The 17986-nt window shown below is 36.0% G+C and overlaps 1 protein-coding gene across 1 annotated transcript in view; it reads left to right on the top strand.

Annotated features, from left to right (window-relative positions):
* Nucleotides 1-17986, top strand: part of VPS13C (vacuolar protein sorting 13 homolog C) — an 89976-nt gene that overhangs the window by 42406 nt on the left and 29584 nt on the right. The window contains 18 exon segments of the mRNA XM_032194724.1: nt 251-416; nt 1443-1559; nt 2129-2232; nt 2712-2879; nt 3364-3668; nt 4062-4206; nt 5386-5542; nt 6359-6489; nt 7479-7648; nt 8427-8665; nt 11318-11547; nt 12037-12129; nt 13124-13489; nt 14441-14530; nt 14943-15098; nt 16072-16336; nt 17145-17305; nt 17824-17945. Coding sequence (XP_032050615.1) covers nt 251-416; nt 1443-1559; nt 2129-2232; nt 2712-2879; nt 3364-3668; nt 4062-4206; nt 5386-5542; nt 6359-6489; nt 7479-7648; nt 8427-8665; nt 11318-11547; nt 12037-12129; nt 13124-13489; nt 14441-14530; nt 14943-15098; nt 16072-16336; nt 17145-17305; nt 17824-17945 — 3185 coding nt within the window.

The raw sequence follows: 17986 nt of genomic DNA, 5'->3' as shown, positions 1-17986 counted from the left end.
GCCCATCTACATTAAATAACAATTCTGAGACGTGCACGGTACTTCTGTAGCTGTTGCTGTCTTCTCTTCCATGGCTCCCTCATCTACCCTGAAGTTTCTATATGTTGTTAAGCTGAAGGAGGTAGAAAGGGGGATATGCATGTGAAAGAGCAAGAATTTTAATTGTGACCATAACTCTATGCTCATATGCAATCACTTGGTACTATATGTCAAGTAACAACATTACCATGTTTCCTTGCCCTTATTTTAGGTCGTCTTTTCAAGTTTGGATCTAGTACTTCACACAGAGGCTTTACTTTCCATCATGAGTTTTCTCACATTCGGTGTTCCATCAAGTGCTCCTTCCAGTACTGAGAAGGCATCAGACCATAAGCCCCAAATAGAAGAACAAGAAAAAGGAAGTGCTCTCAAACCAGGTAATGTAATATTAAAGTCCATGCTTTTGTTGCATGGCAGCATATAGCCTTTGTTTTCAAAGGATACCATTTCAAGTGACAGCACTGCAGCCTGTTCGGTGAAAAGATAGGCACAATTGCATGTGGAGAGAAAAAGATCTTATTTAAAGAAACCCAAAACATCGCTCTGTATAATGTTAGTATTTGGAGAGGCCAGATGACCTTGCTTAATTCTACCAATCCTCCTTACTCCATATGTAATTTTACTAAACAGTAGACTGAAGTGGAACAAATAATGTTGCAGTAAACAGTACCAAAGCCTTTCCAAAACATTGGTGTTATGACTTTGTTGTTCTCTAGTCTGCAGGCTGTAAGAGTGCTTACACTGATAAAAATAGGTGTTCTTGAGCCATGGGGAAGTTAAGTTCTGAACTCAAGGATCTCCCTCAGTCTCGTGCTTATTTTAAAAATTGATATCTGTAACCTTGAAGTAGTATACATTTTTATATGTAGACTCCTGAAGGGTGTTTTGTCAGGGTTTCTGTAGTTGATTACTCTGTACTGTTTGGGAAACACAAGGTTTTCTAATCTGTTGGGATCAAGTTTCTAGTAATTGGTTGTTGTATTTGAATTTTGGCAGCACCTTCAGTTTGGCTGCAGAAATGTTTTTCCTCGTTAATTAAACCTAAATTGGCTGTGCTACTCTATGCAAAAAAGAACATTGAGCATGTGAGATAGTGTTTGAGAGTGTGTTCAGTATGCTGTTGCATTAAAAAACAGATATTGAGGGTAAAAAAAATAAACCATTGTCTTGATTGTTATTTGCCTGTGTTCACTCATGACTGTTCTTGTGCCAGAAAATAACCATGTTTTAATTAAAAAAAAAAAAGTTGATTTCATGTCATATCTAACTAGCATTAACTTCAGGGAATAACTGCAAAATCTTTTTTGAAATGTATATATACAACACACAAATAATGTAGTATCTGGTTTAGAACAATTGAGTTACGATGGTGATCTTGTATGTCACTTGGTTTTCCCATCCAGTGTCTGGTAATGCAACCCATGATGATATCTGTGAATTAAAACTCACCGCAAAGCTAAATTCATTCAGCATTTCAGTATGTGATCAGACTTGTAGAATTGCAGACATCAGAATACAAGGTAAGTTCTATTTATTTATTTAATTAGACTAATTAATTGTCAGAAATATTATTTATCTTTGTGCATTGCACACAGACTGATATGTGCACTACCTACGTGTCTTGTAACTTATGTGTCCTTAAATACAGTTTAATTATATAGTATCATTGCAGTTAACAGTTTTAACAGTTTTAATATCCAAAATGCTTGCAAGGGAAGAAAATGTGAAAATGTTCTCTTTGAAACAAGAAGGCAATTACTTTCTAAGTGCAGTAAAATTAGAAGAAAAGAAAACACGATTTGATATATAGCATAAGCTTAAATTCTTGAAGAGCTAGAGTGATCTTAGGTAGTGTCAGGAATATTTTTTTTAACCATAGTCTTAAAGTCAATAGAACTTGGATTTTTCATATGTAGAAAGGTCAGGACTTCTGCACTGGGCTTAGCATCAGTTGTTACATAGCAGACATCTAAATTATAAGTCAGTGTTATTTTTTTCATATTCAGTAAGATTTATTTCTTAGAAAAACTATTCAGTTAATAAATGCTTTTTAATAAGTTGCTATCTTCTTTCTTCTATCTCAAATCAGGAATGGATGCATCTGTAGCTGTGAAAACTAAAAAGATTAAAGTATTCTCCAGACTTGAGGACATTGTGATTACAAATGTTGATCCAAAAACAATCCATAAAAAGGTGATGTGTTGCACAGATTAGAAGCAGACAAAAAAACACCCTTTATTGAAGCTATTAAATGAAAGTACTCTAGTTGATTTGGTCTGTTGTATGCATGCGTTATACTAAGTATGAATTAATGCATCAAATATTAGGCAAAATTTCATTGCTTTACATGTATTTCAGGGAAACAAAGCATGCTTCCATTCATTTTTTTAGTTCTTTTTAATCACGTTTCAGTTGTGTTTTCATTGATGTTTTAATTCTGATGAGTAGTGTGGGTTAAATATAAATTGAACTACAGATAATCAAATGAGATGAAACATACCCTGAAGTAGCTAACTTAATTTCTTTTTGTGCCTCACATATGCGTGTCCAAGTACTGCTGATAAATTGCTGTTCATTTGTTTGTGGAAATATTACTTGTCTGAGACCTTAAGCAATAATTTTGTCACAGATTATTGTCTGGGAGTTTTAACTATATGGACTTAATCTTCTAGGCTGTCTCCATAATGGGAGATGAAGTATTTAGATTTCAAATGTCACTTTATCCAGATGCTACTGCAGGTGAAGCCTATGCTGATATGTCAAGAGTGGATGGTAAAATGTCTCTGAAAGTGGGCTGCATCCAAATAATTTACCTACATAAGTTCTTTATGTCTCTCTTGGTAAGACATTGGTTTCACTTCTCTTCTTGACAGTAGAAGGTTGTTTTTTGTTGCTTTTTTTTTTTTTTTTTTTTTAAATAAACAAGTTTATTCAGCTCTCTCTGACCACTGCCTTGTGGTGAGCTGATCTACAAGCATGCACAAGCATTTTGATGAAGAAATGCCCTTAAAAGTTGCACTGTTTTATTGAAGAATAACAAATAAGGGCAAGGATAAAAAAAAAAAAAATAAATAGGGAATCTAATCGATAGTTTTAATATCTTCAAAATCAAGTAAACAGTGTCTTTCCACGTGTTTTTTATTCCTTTTTCTTTTTTGAAACTTTCACAGTTAAATTTGTATTTCTGATACACTGTGTATTTCTGACACAGATAAACTATTTCTCTTTTTTTTTTTTTTTTTTTTTTTTTTTGCTTCAAACTTACTTTTTTTTTGAGTCTTACTTGCTCTTGTAGATCTCATCTTTTTGACTACTTTCCAACAGAACTTCCTAAACAACTTCCAAACGGCCCAAGAAGCCCTGAATGCAGTGACAGTCCAGGCGGCGGAAATGGCTGCTTCTAGCATGAAAGACTTTGCTAAAAAGAGTTTTCGTCTCTTAATGGATATCAACTTGAAAGCTCCAGTTATAGTTATTCCTGAATCTGCAACTTCCTGTAATGCTTTGATAGCTGATCTTGGCTTAATCAGAGTTCAGAATGAATTTAAGCTGGTGTCTTCAGATGAGTCTTCTCTTCCTCCAGTCATTGACAACATGGATATACAATTAACTCATTTGAAATTATCAAGGTATACATAGGGTTGCTTTCTGCCTTCAGAAATACTTCCCTAAGAAAACAGGTCCATATTCCATATGCAGCTGTTCTATTATTTAAGGATTAGGGCCAATGGACATGTTGAAAAAACAAGCACCATCAAAAAAAACAAAACAAAAGAAAAAAAGCGTAGGCTTAAGAATGCATTTAGATAGGGATATATGTCCACAATCTTTTTAAAACTTCTTGGAAAGAAAAGAACGACAGGGGAGTAACTGAAGCACTTCTAATGTACAAACCTGGACCTAAGTGCATGTATATACGCATTATTATCAAAGAGCCATAATTGTGCTAGATTATAATTACAGTATTTGGGGTTCTGCAGCTATTAATACCTGTCCTGTATTGATTATATCATCTTTTGTAGGTGCATTTTATTCACAGATTCTCAAACAGATTCTGAAATTCTGTGTCCTGTGAGTTTGACTTTACTGGTCCAGAGAAATTTAGCAGCAACTTGGTATCATAAAACCCCAACAATTGGAGTCAAAGGAGACTTAAAACCAATGCAGGTAATATCATGGCAAATCAGAGCTAGAATGAAAGTTATAATTATTCTTGGAACAGTATTTAGTCTACTTACTAAACTTGTAGACTCATTACAGTTTGTATTCTTTACAGAATATTATTACAGAATATTCTTTACAGAATATTAACACTTAAGCCTGACTGTCCCATTCATAGATGTGCTAGTTTTGGTATTGTATAACAAATAGTTTTGGTAGTTTCGTGCAAATGAAATAGTCTGTTTTTATGGAGGAGAAGGGAGTCTGTTGCAGCCATCATTTGAATTAATAGCCAAGTCAGTAAGGTTTATCTGTTGAATTAGTATTTAGTATTTAGATTACTAAGGTTTTAAATTGTTTAATTGTAATAATCAGTTATTTGAGTGTTCAGTAGTTGTAGTGGAAATTAAAATGGTAGAGGTAGGTCTCTGAGGCAGTAGTTCAAAATGATGCTTGATGACTTTTCAGACAAAGGGGTTTACTTCCTTTTTTCCCGTGTTGACCATAAAGATTTAGGTGGGTAGAAATAGACTGCAAGGCCTTGTAATTGTATATCAGACTAATTTCATTCCTCTGTCTATGCTGAAGTCAGCTGTAGCAGTAGTGAAGCACAGAGTAATATAATACTGAAGGAGTACCATTAAAAAAAAAAAGGATTTAGAGAAAATACTCAAACATTATGTATTTTTGGCTAAGTGACTGTATCTTCCCACTTTTTTTGCTGCTTATTTTTTATGACCCTGCAATATTATAAATGTATTGAGATCCATTAACTCTTCAGGGACTTAATGAATGACAGTTGCTTTCACGTATACAACAAAATGGCGATTTTAATGTTATCTGTCTGTTTCTGTATTACTGATTTGTTAAGAAGCATTTATTTTTATCAATTATTATATTTCTGCAGCTAAAGAGCCTTTGAAAGACCAGATAATATTTAACACGGTTCTTATTGTAACGCCTGTTCATAACAAGCAGCTAATTATATTTAAGGAGAAGTGGTCCAACTGTTTTTACTCAAATTTAGGATGTTTTGAGCAGGATTATTTTGACTGACTGATATGCTTATAGTGGAATCAGAATGTTGTTTTTTCTAAACACTTGCTTACTATTGACAAAGATAGGGTTCTGCACTGGAAGGAGATAACATCACCAAAAATAGGTCGTGGGTTTGTCATTTTACAGATTGCACTCAGTGAAGATGATCTAACTGTTGTCATGAAAATTTTACTTGAGAACCTTGGAGGGGCTTCTTCCCAGCCAAATACTCTGCAGCAGAGCATTGAAGATACCCAGATGGTTAAAAAGGGGAGAGTTTCAAATGAATCCGACTCCTCTGAGGGTATGTTAAATTCTGTAGCTATATAGGTATATGGAGAGGACTATGTGCAATTCCAACATGTTGGTCTGAAACAGTGCAAATAAATCATTCTTCTTAATGGTTATGAATGAGTTTATGAAAAGTTACAAATACGAATGTATGCACATTCCAAAAACATTGCAATGCAAGCTGTTGACGGTCAAAAATTTTGTATCTGTTGCTTGCAATTAATCTTTTATAGGGTGGTATTCTTCAGCCTGTATCAGAGGCTGAAATTGCAGGTTTAAAACAGATAAAACCCAAACCAACAAGCTTCCCCAGAATATTAATGAACAATTATAAAAATACAGGATAATATCTTTTTAATATTTAAAGAGCATGTTAATGTAATCAGTATGTGTTTCTAGCTGAAATATAGTTAAGTTTGCCAATTTGTTTGTTCAAAGCATAATAGTATTCTCAATGTCAAAAAGTTTTTCAACCAATAGTTGAAAGGTATACTATAAAAAGAATCTAGAAGGAAGAATAATGCAAATTGTGGTATTGCTACTTTATGTAGTTGACTAAAAGAGGAACAACCACAGTAAATTAATGACAACTTTAAGAAAGTACTTAAACCACTCAGAGCATGGTAATTTTAACATCTATTGAAGAGAACAGTATGCTATTGAATATGTAACTGTGAGTTGTCCTGGGTAGTCATCCTAACTTTTCCTCTTTCTTTGACTCTCTGATTATAACTAAAAAAAAAAAAAAAAAACAGAACTCAAACCCAGCATCCTATCCCCAAGCTTAGTATTCTAAAGAAATGTAAAAATACTTTATTTTTATCAACAGACCCTCTTCTTGCTTTTGGACAAGAAAGTGTTTCTACAGTTGAGTCTTCTGCAGAACGTTACGAAACATTTAAATTCGACTTTAATTTTGAGTCACTTTCAGTAATTCTCTACAATAGAGATATGAATCAGGTTTGTGACAAAGCTTTTATTATGCTGCTGGGGTGGGGAACTTTGCATATGGACAGAACTCCAGATAGTAAAATAAAATATTTTATCTGTTGTCTTGACCCTGTTATGCTTGCCTTATGGATCTTTGGCAATTTATCCTTCAACCTGGAGACTTTGAGCATAGAATAGCCTTAATTTGAAGAATGTCAGTGCACTTGTAAAAATCACACATTTAAAAAAAATAAAACAACCAACCAAAACAACCCACCATCTCTTTTGGTCATTCAAGACTTGATTCCAGCTATCCAACCTAAAAAATTAAAATACAGAAAGTATGAATTGCTGGTCTCCATGATGCTAGTTCAGTGCATGGCTATATCGTTAGTAAGCAGCTGCAATATGTTCATGATCCATACTTCCCTCTTACATAGCCCTGAATGTGAGCTATTAACAAACATCCTGAGCAAGTCAAACTGTGCTGAAAACAGAAGAGAAATGTATAATGCTGCCTTACTATCGTGACTTCATAGGCTTTGTATAGATCTGAGGGTTCTTGCTTTTTACACCTTGGTACCTAGTGATTGGGTGGTAGCTTTGTGTTTAAAGTGACTGTAATACAGGAATTTGCAGTGGGTGTGTTTTGAAACGTTCTTGTGGAATGAGCATCACCAGGAAGAAATGCACTAATGTAGTATGATTTAAATGCCTTGTTTATATAATTTCTATTTAATGCTGAGGTCCTGATTGTAAATGGAGTTACTGTGATGGGAATGGAGGGATTCTCTGGTAGAAGGTTCACAGTCAAGTGAAATATCTTTCGATCATGCATTCTGAACAACTGCTAGAAATGATGTATACTTCAGTTAATTTCTTTGACTAATTTTATGGTTAAAGGACTCAGGACATCAACATTTGCAGATTGTAATGCACATTTGTGTGATTAGCCTCATGAGAAGTGTGATTACTACTTTGTTCTGTGCTAAGTAATTTTACTGCTTCTCATTATATAGAAGTCCCCGCTTTTGCTGCATAGTGATAGATTACGCCTTGGTGAACTCCGACTGCATCTCATGGCATCGTCAGGCAGGATGTTTTCCAATGGCTCAATGGATATAAATGTTAAACTTAAGGCATGTACACTGGATGATCTCAGGGAAGGAATTCAGAATGTGACACAAAGGTAAGTATGAGTGCATCAGAAATGAAAAAGTCCATGCAGTTTATGAGGAAGACTGTTTCATAGACCTATACTTTGCTTAGGCTGGACGTCAGGAGGGGGTTCTTCACAGAGAGGGTGGTTGCACACTGGAACAGGCTCCCCAGGGAAGTGGTCACTGCACCGAGCCTGTCTGAATTTAAGAAGAGATTGGACTGTGAACTTAGGCACATGGTCTGAACTTTTGGGTAGACCTGTGCGGTGTCAAGAGTTGGACTTGATGATCCTTAAGGGTCCCTTCCAACTCAGGATATTCTATGATTCTATGATTCTATGATTCACATGACGCTGATAGAATGTAATAGGGCTGTCAGTTGTGCTATGCACTAAAGCAATTAGTAATGTATTTTTAATAATGTTAAACAGGTTTCTTCAAATTACATGTTGGCTTATAAGGTAATCCAAAAAATACCTGGGAGGCTTGAATACTACAGTCAACTGTGGTGAAGAGATGAGTAGAGTGCAACCAGCCTTGGTTAGGGAGTTCTAGGTACTGTACTGTAGTCTGATTATTACATGCTGCATGTGTAATTCCTGAATTGTAGGACACAGTTAAAATAGAAATTATTCCTCTGTTAGAGAAAAGTCTATATCCTAATTTCTCTGTAGAAAATGTTGATTGCTTATTTAGTAATTCTTTTAAAAATGACAAAGGGAAGGGACAAAGATATTATGTATCCTGTTTTTTCTATATTACTGTGTTATGCTATTACAAAGAATTGTCATTAAACTTCTTTTCCAGAATGATAGACAAGAAGCATGACACAAATGACAGTTGTATGATAGATATAAGATACAAACAGGATGAAAATGGAACTGAAGTTGTTGCCATCCTTGACAAGCTGTACGTATGTGCCAGTATGGAGTTTTTGTTGACAGTAGCGGATTTCTTTGTTAACTCAATGCCGGCATCTTCAGCTGAAAAATCTACACAAGTCCATTTAAAGCACGTTGCTTCTGGGAAATCCAAACCAGAAACAGGTCTGTAAAACTGCCTTCTTTCCCCTTTCTTTTCACAGATCTCATATTAGAAAAAACTCATCCAAAAGTGTTCAAGTGCTTATCTTGCTATCAGACTTAGACAATATGAAGAACAAATACAATCTAAATTGTCCATAGATTACTGATATAGATAATTGTCCATAGTTTACTGCTATATTAAGTAACCAGGTTGTGCCCTGCAACAGAACTAAATACTGAAAGTCATCCTGCTACTTAGTATTTTTACTCATCTTATTTACTCTTATTTCTGTGAAGGAAGCAAGACTGACTATGTGGACAGTAGTTAAAGTAAAAAAGAACAACTTGCTCCTCAGATGTGAGTGGCAAAGAGTGTCTTTTCTATCTGTAAGCTAAGAGTTTTGAAACTGTATGTTGGTATTTCAACAGATAATAACTGTTTGTTACTGTTTCAAAGATATGGTAAACTAAGTTTTTGATGAAGGCAACTTTTCTCTTTTTGGTTAAAGACTGAAGGTATGGTATGATGAAACAAGGGCACAAAAGACCACTTTTGAGTTGAGTTTTGTTGGGTTGTAGGTGATAGCCAGGCTCACCTGACTTGTGGTCTGACCCCATCTGTGGGCTGTGTTGTTTGGACTGTTACCCACAGCCTTATCTTTTGGGAACTTGGCAGTGTGTTGAGAGTGAGCCCTAGGTTTTATGAATTGTTCTAGTTATGTCAGCAGTTCACTTCCTTTCTTCTTCCCTTGATGGAGATGTGCCAAGTCCCATGATAAAGGAGGAATGATACACATGCCAGAAAAAGGGTACTTTTAGTGGCTGCTCAAATGTGTTGGCTACTCAAATGTGTTGCTGGCTGCAACCAATGATGCCTGGCTTTCTTTGCTTTTGCTGTTGTAGCACCCCAAGCCTCAACTTGGCATTTTGTTCAATTGCATGGGTACAATATTCTGATGTTTCCAGCAAGTTTCCCACAGCATTCTCCTCAAGAAACTGGCTGCTCGTGGCTTGGACTGGCGCACGCTTCGTTGGGTTAGAAACTGGCTGGATAGCCGGGCCCAAAGAGTCGTGGTGAATGGAGTCAAGTCCAGTTGGAGGCTGGTCACTAGTGGCGTCCCCCAGGGCTCGGTGCTGGGGCCGGTCCTCTTTAATATCTTCATCGATGATCTGGACGAGGGCATTGAGTGCACCCTCAGTAATTTTGCAAATGACACCAAGTTAGGTGCGTGTGTCGATCTGCTCGAGGGTAGGAAGGCTCTGCAGGAGGATCTGGATAGGCTGCACCGATGGGCTGAGGTCAACTGCATGAAGTTCAACAAGGCCAAGTGCCGGGTCCTGCACCTGGGGCGCAATAACCCCAAGCAGAGCTACAGGCTGGGAGAGGAGTGGTTGGAAAGCTGCCTGGCGGAGAAGGACCTGGGAGTATTGGTGGATAGTCGGCTGAATATGAGCCAGCAGTGTGCTCAGGTGGCCAAGAAGGCCAACGGCATCCTGGCTTGTATAAGAAACAGTGTGGCCAGCAGGGCTAGGGAAGTGATCGTCCCCCTGTACTCGGCTCTGGTGAGGCCGCACCTCGAGTACTGTGTTCATTTTTGGGCCCCTCGCTACAAGAAGGACATCGAGGTGCTTGAGCGGGTCCAGAGAAGGGCGACAAAGCTGGTGAGGGGCCTGGAGAACAAGTCCTACGAGGAGCGGCTGAGGGAGCTGGGCTTGTTCAGCCTGGAGAAGAGGAGGCTCAGGGGCGACCTTATCGCTCTCTACAGGTACCTTAAAAGAGGCTGTAGCGAGGTGGGGGTTGGCCTGTTCTCCCACGTGCCTGGTGACAGGACGAGGGGGAATGGGCTTAAGTTGAGCCAGGGGAGTTTTAGGTTGGATGTTAGGAAGAAGTTTTTTACTGAAAGGGTTGTGAGGCATTGGAACAGGCTGCCCAGGGAAGTGGTGGAGTCACCATCCCTGGAAGTCTTTAAAAGAAGTTTAGATGTAGAGCTTAGGGATATGGTTTAGTGGGGACTGCTAGCGTTAGGTCAGAGGTTGGACTCGATGATCTTGAGGTCTCTTCCAACCTAGAAATTCTGTGAAATCTGTGAAGTGCTAGGCTCAGGAAACCTATGTAACGAGTACTAGCATGCATGAGGGTTACACACCCATATACCTCCTGATCATTTAGAATTGAAGTGTCTTGATCCATCATTAGTATGTTAGAGTCCTCCTTTGAACTGAGATACATGTGATTTTATCCTGTTTGGAGGCTGAGTGGATACTCAGACAAGAAATCAAAATGAAATTAACAGTGTACAATTAGAAAATCTTCATGCTAAAGAATGCTTTAGGTATTGAACCAGACGATAACTGTTGTGAATTTGGCTTTATAGAGCTATTACTTAGGTTGATTGCAGAGCATTGAGCAAATAATGCTTTTATATAGTATCAAGAGACAGTTTCTTCAGAACGAAACTGCTGACCAGTTTGCTGCTGATTTCTGGATACTGTGATTTTACTTTTTAGTGAAATACTTTTTAGTGAAATAGCATTACTGTAAAGACTGAGGTACTTGTAAAATTTATACCTTTAAAAACTATGTACCAATTTTTATGCATAGTTGAGGTATTAGATATATAATAATGCTGTTGAGCCTGTTATATTCAAGGGTGGTTTTACTTATTTTCACAGAAACATCTGTATGGCCAAATATGAGAGTAAAAGCTGTGATCATGGATCCAGAAATTGTGTTTGTTGCTAATTTGACGAGTGCTGATGCCCCTGCCTTAAAAGTTTCTTTCCAATGTGACTTATCTATGAATTCGGGAAAGCTTGCGCAGAGGATGACTGCTCAAGTGAAGGACTTCAAAGTGTTGGCTTGTGCCTTTCTCAGAGAAAAACAAGACAAGAGTGTTACTAAGGTATGAAAAGTTGATTTCCAGAATGAAAAAATTAGTGACAACTGCTGGCAGGCATGTCTGTTTGTTGGTATATCCATAACACTCAGAAAACTCAGTTCTCATATAATTATTATGAAGATAGGAAAGGGCTGTGTGTATGCGGTGTGCCATTTAAAAGTGAATCATTTGACAGAATGCACAGGACTTCATCACATAGATCTTTGTTTAAAACCTTTGTGGTGGATCATTACGTTGAAGTAAAGGCTTCTTAGTGAAGAAACTGCATGAGGGATTTTGAAGACTAAGAATACATCTACGCAATTTTGTTTGCTGCAATTCCAGCAATTTTGCATGCTGGAATGAAGCACAGTAATGTAGAAAGAATGCTGTTACTTGAAAACAGTTATTTTATTGGGTCAGCAGCCTTTTGTCAATGGGATTAAAAAATAAAAGTATTTCAAAAGGCTAAAAACCAGGAGTAACCTTAATCAAATCGTATTTTTCTCTCAGGTGTTACAACCATGTTCTCTGGTCATGGAAAATATGAGGCATGTTTCAGGGTTACAAACTGTGGTACTAACAGTTGAAGAACTTGTTATAAAGGTAAGTTAGATTATTAAAGTTGTCTTGGGAAGAAGAGCTTCATTTCTAAAACGAGCAGTAGTTTAGTTTTTTTAATCCATGTATCCCTATTGAAAACTTCTGTTTCTTCTATTAGTTTAATTTTGGAAATAGGCATTTTTGTTTTTCAAGGCTGCTCTGAGTTGGAAAAATCATTACATATTTATTGTTTTGGTTATTTCTTGGCAAAAAAGGGCAAATTTAAATATTGGATACTAGGATTCCTCCCACTAGTTTCTTCCAATTTTATGAAACAACCCTTTTCCTGCCACTGCCACTATTTTTCTCTTCAGAGAGGTTTATAAACAGGAATGTGCACAGAAGTGCATGTTAACTTAAGGCTCTTAATGTGATTTCCATGGTGATAACACAATGTGAAAAACAGTGTTCTTAGTAGGTAATTTATTAAGCAAATATAAAGTTATCTCTGAGTATAACTTGCTAACTTTCCTATAAAAATCGTCATACTTTTGTATTTCTGATCTGAAAGAATAGCCAGTAATGAAATTTAAATTGGAAATAATAATATGTTGTGTTTAAAGCTTTTGACAGATGTACTGTGCCTTTAAGTGAAATGGTATTGTACATAACTGATAGCTTTTTTGAACACCTTGAAATTCTTAAAAATTAATTTTTAAGTGTTGATGATTTACAGTGTAGGAGGGAAAAGGTGTCTGTTGGCTGCTGTTGTGGGAATACCATGTATCGGTGAAAATGAAATTGCAATCTGAGAATATTCTTCTTGATCTGTGGGATTGTGAGAGAGGAACTAGGAAAGGTTGTGGGAAAGGAAAATAAGAGGAGGTACATGAATAGGTTCTGTTTCTGTTTTTTAGATAACTTTTTTTTTTAATTCTGTATACCTGTATCAAGAACCTAAGAGTTACTTGCCATTTTCATTAGTCATGTATTTTATGTGTTCATCAATTTTAAAATGTTTTGAGTAATAGAGGATTTTTTGTTGTTGTTGTTCAAGATCTCACCAATAATTCTAAATACTGTGGGGACCATTATGGCTGCCCTAAAGCCAAAACCAACAGAAGAGGATTCTAGAGGAGCAACTGAAGTTTGTGAAAATTTGTGGCAAGTGAAGCCTTTAGATCAGTACAATGCTTGGTTTCTTGGTGTTGATGTAGCTACAGAAGCAACAGAAACTTTTAAGGACCGTGAGCATGCTGTGAAACAAGAGAAGTTTGACGTTGTAGTGAGATCTGTTCAGATCACCTTGGAATGTGGTCTGGGACATCGCACTATCCCTTTATTGTTGGTAGAATCTGTATTTTCAGGTGTGCTTAAGAACTGGTCCTCACTGATGGAGGTCTCTGCTGATATGTCACTGGAGGTTTGTACAATCAAATTATTTGCAATTTAAAAAGTTACTGCACTTACCATAATGTTCAAGTAACTTCACTTCTGGTAGTTTCTACCAGTAGTTGAGTTAACAATAGGTTTACATTATAATGGTCTTAGGAATTATTCAGTAGGCAGGCAAGTATTGAGTAAGCATAGCATGTTTATTATAGGAATTATATAAAAAGATCAGCACTAATATACGCGAATTCAGTAGGAGCTTTTAACGGCAATTACTACTGTGAAATAATTAACTTCTATATAATAATAACTCCATTCTTTACTGGTTATGCAAATAACCTTCTTTGCATTGTTAGGTGTGAATGTCATAATAGAGTATGGCAGATGCATACTTAATCATATAAAATGAGGTCCCAAAAGGGAGGAGGGATGAGGAAAACAGCTGAAAGTAAGCTTCCGGAATTGCACCTGGCAAACAGTTCTTTATTCAGATTTGCAGTGTTTGAGGAGAGACGAATATTTATGGTGGCATTTAGATAAGTTGTTCCAGTGGGCCAGATCTAGACTAAAGAGATTTTGTTCAGGCCAATTGCTATTTCATAGTAAAATGAAGTACTTGCATTGTTAAAGTTACTGATCTCCAAGTCATTCTCACGGACACCATAGAAGAGAACAGAAACGGCATTGTATTAATAAAATGTGTTAAACAAAAAGCTATATAATGACTAGGCTGTTTGGTCCTATTTCTTTATAAGTAAGCCAGATAGTTAATACTTTAAAAATTATGTCACTGAAGAAAAAACGTATGATGTATTTCACTTGCGTGTATTGATTTTTGAAGCTGTTAAAAACTAATACTAGACTTCTGAAATGTGAAACAGATTAAAACAGGTTTTTTAGTGTACTTTAGGAAGGAACTTAGGAACTCATACTTAATTTTGATTCTTTCTTTGTTCATACTTAATTTTGATTCTTTCTTTAGGTCCATTATTACAATGAAACTTTTGCAGTATGGGAGCCTCTTATTGAAAGAATTGAAGGAGGAAAGAAGCAATGGCGTTTAAAGCTGGAAGTATGTAAATGTACTGGAAACTGTAAATACTTGGTTTGAATAGACAGTTTTATTTTGGTAATTTTTTCTAACAGAAAGGTGACCATTAAAATGCTGTTGCTTGGAGGGAGCTACAGAATTTCGCAGGGAAATATTCAGTCTGTAGAAATTTGTGTAATATTACTTGTCTAGTGCATGAGCAAAGTATAGCATGCAACCACACACACAGAAATGGAATAAAATAACTTGCTTGCCTTCAGTATTGGAATAAAGTTTCCATGTTATTGACAAGTTTAAGATGTATTACAGATTTATGAGGTAAGGTAGGTATTCTTTGCTTGGAAAAAGTTTCAAGTGTAGAGCAAGCTTTTTCCTGTTATAGGAGGAAGTAGTTCAATATGTTCATAATTGCCTATAGAAATTTTGGTTTTAGATGAAGACTAACCCTGTCCAAGAGAGAAGTTTGATGCCTGGCGATGATTTCATTATTCTTCCTGAACCACAAACTGCAGTTAACATTTCTTCAAAGGATACAATGAATATAACAATATCCAAATGCTGTCTCGCTGTTTTCAGTAACTTGGCCAAGGTAATCCTAACAGGCAAAAGGTGCCAAATTATTTAGCTTTGGGGGAAGCTCTGACTTCTGAAGGGCTTTCTGTGCTGCTTTCTCAAGCTAGTGATTGTTTTAGAGCCCTGAGGAAAATGTTACCTAGCAGGAGTTTTACTCTGATAGCCCTTTAGGGGTAAAAAAAAAAAAAAAAAAAAAAAGGTGGTGCTGGCTTTTGCAAGGGAGGTAAATTTCTGTTAATATGTCAGAAGATGGATTGTAAGAAACATCTGTGTTTATTGGAGGGCTTTATTTTCATTCAGCTTGCTGCTTCTTTGTAAGACTTGTTCCATAGTAGAACACTAAGAAGAGTGTGCGTTTTAGGGTTGGCTGTTAAACTGTAAAAGTAGAAAGTTCCATGTTTTTTAATTCTTTTTTCCTTATTTTTTCTTTTGGTAATGTGCACACTTCTGAGTGTCCAAAGCTTTTATTTTATTTTTTTTTTTTTAGTGGGAGAAGAAATTTTGGTGACTATATCAAGTCATTTGTACAGAATGTTTCTCACTCCCAATTGTTTTAAATTTTAAATGAACAAGCATTCTCTAAGCAAGTGTATTGGGGGGGGGGGTTCAAGGGTCAGTTAATACTACTTCTGTGTAATAAAACATGTTAGTAAGCTTATGTTGTGGTTAAGTACTAAGTATGTGCATGGTGAATGTGTTTGTGAATTTGGTGTACCATATCTTTTAGTTTTCTCTTACAACTCTCCAACAACAACGAAAATATCCCTATGAGGAAGGAGTATGAATACTTAGCATGATATCATTTGCTGTTAGCTACAGAACAGTGAAATCGCACATAATTAAACTTAGCTTCTCTGAAGTATTACTATAGATATCTATCTATATATAGTGTGTATATAGGGAGTTTTATTTATATATATATTCAATATTTACTTATGGTTACATACTCGTTATTATATTAATTTAATTATGGATGTTCTTCACTGCAGGCATTTTCAGAAGGGACTGCATCCACGTTTGACTATTCCTTTAAAGACACAGCTCCTTTCATAGTGAAAAATGCCCTGGGTGTTCCTCTCAAAGTGCTTCCTAGCTCCAGTTTTCGGATTGTTAATTCAGTTGAAAAAGCAAATGTGAACCTTGTAGAAAGTGGCCAGAACATGGAACTAGAATACTCAGTTTTTGAAGCTCCTCAACAAGGAAAGCTGTCTACGTTGCATCGGCAAGAGAGTTCCATCTTCTCTTTAAATTTAGGTATTGTAATAGGGAACATGGCATGTTGCTATACATTGAGAATGGGAAAAATGGGGGAGTCAGTATGGTTAAATTCAATGTAATTAAAATGTAGGGTGAAGTATGTTATGTTGAAACTACTTCCAAGTACTGATAGCAATTGAAAACAAACTAAAACCAGCTACTGCTGGCTTCTTAAAATGATGCAAAATTTATTCTGCCCAGTTTTCCAGAGAATGAAAAGTACAGTATTTTTCCTACCTCCTTGAACAAAATGGAAGATGCTTTAGTGTAGTCATTGATAGATCATCTTAAAGACTCCTGAGACATAGGCTTGTGGGTTCCAACTCCTGTTAAACGGGATCTTAATTTCTCAGCATCCTTACTACCCCTTTTTTTTTTTTTTTGTAGTTAGTTATTTTGCTTAGAGCATTTATGAATATTCTGTATTTCCAGCTTTGCTAGAGAATATTCCTAGGGGCACAGGACACAATAATTCCTCATACATAATTTTTTCCCCCTTTCTTTCCAATTCCTTATGAAGATACTTGGCTGTGATGAAAAGATAATGCTCAGTGTTGCAGTTGTCAACTTAAAAAAATAACCTATTCATCATAAAATGACATTATGGAAAGTTAAGATTTTCGAGTTTTCTTCCTTTAAGCTTCAGTTTTCCCTTGTGCTCAAATGCCACTTAAAGTTGTTTTTGCCAGAGGGCAACTTTGACAATTATTGCCGAGTCTAGAGAAACATAAATATTGTTCAATTCTTAAAAATGGTAATGTGATTTATGTTTTGCACAATTAACACGTGTATTTTTATGGATTAGAACTTCAAGGATACAATGAAGTGGTAAACATTCCCATTGCCAAACCAGGGCGGCGACTGTACAACATTAAAAGCCTTCTTGTTGATCGTACAGACTCTATTATTGTCCAGATAGATGCTACAGAAGGAAACAAGGTTGTTAGCGTACGATCTCCTCTGCAGGTAAACAAAATAAAACCTGAAATAAATATTCTTTCTTCTGAGAGACTTGGCTTTTCTTACTTTTTTTTTTTTTTTTTTTAAGATAGTACTTTTCCCAAAAGCTAATTAAAGGCAAATTACTAAGTAATGTACTGTATTTGTTAAACTATTTTTTGTGTATACTATACACATTTTTTTTCTGGGAGATGAAAAGTTAGATTTTTGTTGTAAATAACTCTTTGTTTAGCTTTTTAATATCCAGAACACAGAGTTTGGAATACATACATCGTTTGTGGTTTATTTTAAATGCATTTTAAGCATGTTTTTCAATTCATAGAATTTATAAGGAAGCATAGTCTTCTTGTATGCTTGCATGTCATTCTCCTTCAGAATTGTATTTGTCACTAAGATGTGTTTAAGTCTATTGTCCAGGTGAATGATTAAATCTACTATTTTTCTTCCTTTTTGCTATTCATATATTTTCTTTTAGAAATGAGTACCAAACAAATGTAATGAAAGGTTATGCTTTTTCATCTTAGATCAAGAACCATTTCTCCATCCCATTTATAATCTATAAACTGGATAGGGACTCCAGATCGCTGGAGCCGATTGGCGTATCTAAGCCAGAGGAGGAATTTCATGTTCCTTTACATTCATATAGGTATGTTCCTTTCTGTTCTATGGGGCTATTGTTTGCAAGAC

This window comes from Aythya fuligula, chromosome 11, assembly GCF_009819795.1.
Source record: "Aythya fuligula isolate bAytFul2 chromosome 11, bAytFul2.pri, whole genome shotgun sequence".
Classification (NCBI taxonomy): Eukaryota; Metazoa; Chordata; class Aves; order Anseriformes; family Anatidae; genus Aythya; species Aythya fuligula.
Note: the sequence above shows the minus strand (reverse complement) of the source record. Positions and strands in the feature narration are given on the sequence as shown.